The sequence below is a fragment of the Fukomys damarensis genome, unplaced genomic scaffold (genome assembly GCF_012274545.1).
Source record: "Fukomys damarensis isolate Sample0158 unplaced genomic scaffold, DMR_v1.0_HiC HiC_scaffold_36, whole genome shotgun sequence".
NCBI lineage: Eukaryota > Metazoa > Chordata > Mammalia > Rodentia > Bathyergidae > Fukomys > Fukomys damarensis.
The window spans coordinates 11,171,096-11,176,766 of NW_022900948.1; the positions used below are offsets into that span (position 1 = coordinate 11,171,096).

The window sequence follows — 5,671 nt, forward strand, 5'->3', positions numbered from 1 at the left end:
ATTCCTGAATAGAATAAATATTGTGTGCCGAATTTTTAATTTTATAAGCACAAACTGCATTTCACAACTGCCTGTTCAAGTTCAAGAGGTGCATCAGAAATACTTTTCAGCCTTGCCTAGGTGGGTGGTTCAGCTGGGATGGTGGACTACATTCTGAACTAGTAACAGCTTTTGAGTTGGATACTTACAAGTTTTATGATGGGAGGCACATTTTAACCAACCCAAAGGAATTTTTAAACTACCAGTATGTTTGAGACCTCTTAGCATTTCTTAAACATCAAAGTGGCAACAAGTGACATTACCAAAGACAAGGCTGCAGGTTTTGTGGCAAAATGGAAGTTAAGCTACACCATGTGACTGGAGGGCTAAGGGTGTCATTCTTTGGTACAGCACTTGTCTAGCAAGCTCAAGGTTCTAGGTTCAATTCTTAGCGCCAGGAAAACGTTAACTAGAAAGGGAGTTTTTTTGGTTTTTGTACCAGGGATCAAACTCGGACCTTGTGCTTGCCCAGTGCCACTCAGCTAAATCCCTAGCCCGAGGAATTTCGTGATGCTAGAAAGAATAAATTCAGCCAACATTGAGCACAACAGTACATAGGCATAGAATTAGACAATTGAAATCAAAATCAAAGATAAGGTAGAATTCAAAAATTTTTAAACCGTCGCCACATTTGTAGTTTGTGGTGTTTACAGACACAATATCTCACTTCCTTGAACTAGTCCTCAGTATAGTATCCATACATCATAAGTACTCTGTACAATCTTCAGTGTGAAGTGAAACATCCATGGGCAAAGTATTTTGGAAAACCGTTGGCTGGGAATACAGCTCAATGGGAGAGTACTTGGCTGAATATTCAAGAGGGCCTAGGTTTAGCTGGGATCACGGACATGTGCCACCACACCCAGCAACTTAAAATTTTTTCTTTAGCTAACCGGTAAATATGTACATTGCAAGACTTTTTCTAAAAATGTCAGGTCCTCTTCTAGCTTTACTTCAGAACAATGGCGCATTTTGAGTGCCAAATACTCCTCCACTTGCAAAAGATGCCAAAACTGAATTCTCATAGCCGACATACAACTAGCTCCATCTAGAAGATGGACACAATAATCATGTGAGAAGGTGCAGCCCATCATGAGCAGTTGTGAGGGCAGTAAAATGAGATCCTTTGCATTACCTTGCTGATTTCACATCAGCTGTCCTATCCCAGGAAATAACTTCCTGCTGGACTTAAAATTCAGGGATGATGATTTATCTCCACCTCTGCATTTGTTTCTAAATATATTAACTAGATGAGCACTTATTTACAAACAATCTCCAGAAAGCTGTAAAGTTTATTAACATTTGAAAGATGGGGGATGGGAACATAGCTACTGAATTCTGGGTACTTATTTACAAGTTTTATGAGAGGCAAATTTTAACCATTTCAAATAATCAAGGATTTTTTTTTTTTTTTAAATACCAGCACTTCATTCTCCAGGAAAGAATGATGAAGGGGATATTTAGCCCAGTTATGCCACACCTACCTTGTAAGAAACAAGGTCCTGAGTTTGAGCCCCAGTACCAAAAATAAGGATGAAAACATTTCAGTGACTGACTAATCGTTAGAAGCAGACAGACTATGGGCTGGGCCTGTAGCTCAAAGTAAGCATTTATCTAATGTGTGTGAGGCCCTCGGTCCTATTCCTGGCATTGGAAAAGCAAAAAAAGACAAACTAATACATTAAAAAAATGTATTTTAAGAAAGGCAACTGCCAAACGAAGTTTCACAAAATTATTCTTGTGGCTAATCAGTATCTTTGCTTAGAAAAGCTGGGCCAAAAAAAAAAAAGCTAACACATACATCAATATGCCTTCATTTAAGTACATGCTTTCAGATTTTTTTTTGTAAAATAAAGGTTGAATTAGGGTTTCCAGAGCTTTAAGAGTCCATCTTCACTGTAGGTAGCAATGAGGTTCTGATGAGGATGATGTGCAATACCAATCACATCCTTTTCGTGAACCTGGAAGAGGTAAAGCACAGTTAGGATGCACAGGTCTGTAATACCACTCTAAAGAGGCTTCCAGAACTGAATGGGAGCCAAGAAGAGATCTTGAGAGACCACATATTCCAATAGCACAGAGGGTGGCCATCCAACTCACATCACAATGGGACACAGAAGTTGTACTGAGTGAAGCCACTTTGGGGACTGTTAAGAGCACCTGGCATTAATTACTTCTTACACTGACTTTAATATCATAAAACAAAGTTTTTAAAATATCTTAATCTGAAAGGGTAACAGGCGTTCAAAAGGAAAGCCAGGGATAGTGGGGCACACCTATAATATAGCCCACCACTCTGGGAGGCTGAGGCAGTTGAATCAAAACCAGTCCGAGACACTGTCTTATAATTTAAAAAATCTTTTAAAAGGGACAGGATGTAGCTCAGTGTGAAGGCCCTGGGTTCAATCCCCAGGTACCAGGAAAATAAGATTGAGGAAAGTATATTTATTACTAATCCCCTGAGAAAGATCTGACCAATCTAGCCGGCTGACAAGTATATACCCTTCTCTGCTTTCTGTACACTCATTCTAGCCCCATGAACCTGGGGGCAGGGGGTTGCTGAAGAATGACTTTTCCTGATAATGGAAGCAATTTCATACAATTTACCCATAGTTTTGCTCTGTGATAAAATATGCTTCCATTACATTTTTTTTATACTGAGGGTCACATTAATAGCAGTCAGTTTGGAAAAGGTGTGTACTTCAGAGTTCAGAAAGATATCATTGCCACAATTTCTTTAGATGACCTTGGTATTACTTACTGTCAAAGTTCTCTCCAGCTTGCCAGTGACTGTACTGAAACAGTAGAGCACAAAGTCCTCTCCCACGCAGTAGATCCATTCACCACGGGGAGACAGGGCACAGCAAACAAAGTCACCACCTTCTCTTTTACCAGAGCTAAAGCTTCTGACAATCTACAGCACATCACATCCCAAGACAAGAAGAGAGCATCAGGATTAGCAGCACAAGCATGGGCAGCATTTTAAAAACTGACATTTTTCATTGTGTGCTAAATCTTGCCTCAGAAACACTCAATGAATAAGCTACCTAAAGTAGCAGAAAAGCTTTGAATTTATACATCCAGCTCACCAATCCTGCTCTTTAGTATACTGACTACATTACCCAGAAAGAAATTCATTACCAAATATACAATTTGCAGAACTGCAAATTCTCAATTCTAGTTTTCAATGCTTTCTAGACTCTTTAAGGAAGGTGATGGTCACTCTTGTGCAGGATGGAACTATCTCTTAAGACTGTTCTATTTTTCTGTAACAGAATCATCACAAATCAATTCAAAAAAGAAAGCAATCTCAAAAGATAAATGGTTACATATTGTATGAATTCTATTTATACACCATACTCAAAAAGACAAGATTATAATAATGGAAAGTAATTAGTGACTGCCAGGACTTAGGGTTTAAAATGACATAATACATTAGCACCCTCTCCAAAGAAAAGGGTTAGTCTAAACAAAATCTTCACAAGACTTATATGAGGAAAACTACACAATTCTGATGAAATGTATCAAAGAATTAAATAGCTACTGACAGGCTCTGCATGTTTGTGGATAAGAAGACTAAAAAATGGTCAAAGGTGTCTTCCCAACTTGATCTATGGTAAATGCCAATCAAAATCCTAGCAAGTCATTTTGTGGACACTGATAAACTGATTCTTAAATTTATAAGGAGAGACACAAGACTCAGAATAGCAAATTCAATATTAAAAGAAGAGGACAGAGGTGGAGGACTAACACTACCTCAAGACTTAGTATAAAGCTACAGTAATCAAGATAGTTTGGTACTACAAAGTAACAGATCAATGGCATAAAGAGACCAGAAAGATTTACATAAATATAACTGACTGATCTTTTCACAAAGAAGCAAAAGCTAATAAGGGAGGAAAATAAAGGCTTTTCAAAAACAATTGGACATCACTTTTCACAAAAACTAACTCAAAATGAATTATATACATGAAATGTTAAAACTACAAAATTCATATACGATAATGAGAAAATCTAGATAATCATGTTTGGCGATGTCTTTCTTAGATACAATACCAAAACCACAATCCATGAAGAAAAGAATTGATAAGCTGGACTTGATTAAAATTTTAAAATTTCTGCTCTCTGAGATTCTCTGTGAAGAGAATGAAAAGGCACTGAGAGAAAATTTCTACAAAAATCATTTTATAAAGTACTATTATCCAAAATATACACAGAACTCTTAAAACTCAACACTAAAAAAACAAGCCACCCAATTTAAAAGGTCAAAGACCTTAACACTACCTCACCAAAGTGAACAGCATATGACAAGATGTCCCACATCAGGCACATCATTAGGGAAATGCAAATTACAAGGCACCACCTATTATAATGGCCAAAATACCAAACACTGGCAAGACCCAATTCAGGCAAGGATGGGGCAATATGAACACTCATTTGTTGCTTGTGGGAACAGAAAATATTAGACAACTTTTGGAAGGCAGTTTTGGCTCGCTCTTATAAAACTAAATATATGTAACCATACATCCAAACAATTGCACTACTTGGTATTTACCTCAAAGAGCTGAAAACATGTTCACACAAAAACCTGCAAGCTGTTTATAACAGTTTTATCCATAATTGTTAAAACTTAGAAGCAACCAAGATGTTTTTCAGTAGGTGAATAAATTGTGGTACATCCAGACAAGGAGTATTACTTACTATAAAAAGAAAATGAAAAAAAGGAAGAAATAAGCTAGCCCGGCAAGGTGGCCCATGCCTGTAGTAATCTAAGCTATTCAGGTAGCTGAGGTATGAGGACTCCTAGTTCAAGGCCAGCCTAGGTAATTTAGCAAGACCCTGTCTCAAAATAAAAAAGGGCTAGGGATGTAGCTCAGCATGAAGGCCCTGGGTTCAATTCCTAGTGAGAAAGAAAAAAAAAAAGAGGGGAGGGGAGGGAGAAAGCAAGGGAGGGAAGAAGGGGGAGAGGGAGGAAGGGAGAGGGAGGGGAGTGAGAAGGGGAAAGGGAGGGAAGAAGATAGAGAGATGGGGGTGGCTATTTTTAAGCAAAGAAAAAAAGAGGAAACAAAAGCAATTTTAAAGTCAATCTGAAAAGGCTACATACTATATGATTTCAACTACGTGACTTTCTAGAAGAGGCAAAAATATGAAAATAAAAAGATCCGTGATTTTCAGAAATTAGAGGCAAGGGGAGGATTAACAGGCACTAAAATAGGATTTCAGCAGATTTGGGGGGTACTGAAACTACCATAATGGTAAGCACATTCATTGTACATTTGTCCAAAAGCACAGAATCAGAATTGAGCCTTAATGTAAACTATGGCCTTTAGATAGCAAAGTTATGCCAACAGTAGATTCATCAGTTTTCACAAATACACAATTCTGGTAGGGAATCCAGTATCAGGGAAGCCTCTGCATGTGTGGGATTAGGCAGTATGTGGAAATCTCTGTACTCTGCTCAATTTTGCTATGAACCTAAACTCAGATACACAAAGTATTTTTTCATGAAAAAAATTGTAATAATGGGCCAGGGATTTAGCTCAGTGGTGCCACCACCTACCTGCCTCCTTGTAAAAACGCAAGGACCCAAGTTTGATCCCCATTACCAAAAAAAAAAAAAAAAAAAAAAAAA

At 37.9% G+C, this 5,671-nt stretch overlaps 1 protein-coding gene across 2 annotated transcripts in view; it reads right to left on the reverse strand.

Annotated features, from left to right (window-relative positions):
* The window catches only part of Smu1 (SMU1 DNA replication regulator and spliceosomal factor), a 27,223-nt gene continuing 21,552 nt past the window's right edge, over nt 1-5,671 (reverse strand). For both annotated transcript variants that reach the window (XM_010619199.3, XM_010619198.3), the window contains exons 11-12: nt 2,801-2,953; nt 1-2,000 (exon numbers count right to left, since the gene is read on the reverse strand). In XM_010619199.3, coding sequence (XP_010617501.1) covers nt 1,902-2,000; nt 2,801-2,953 — 252 coding nt within the window. In that variant the 3' untranslated portion in view covers nt 1-1,901. The remainder of the gene's footprint in view (nt 2,001-2,800; nt 2,954-5,671) is intronic.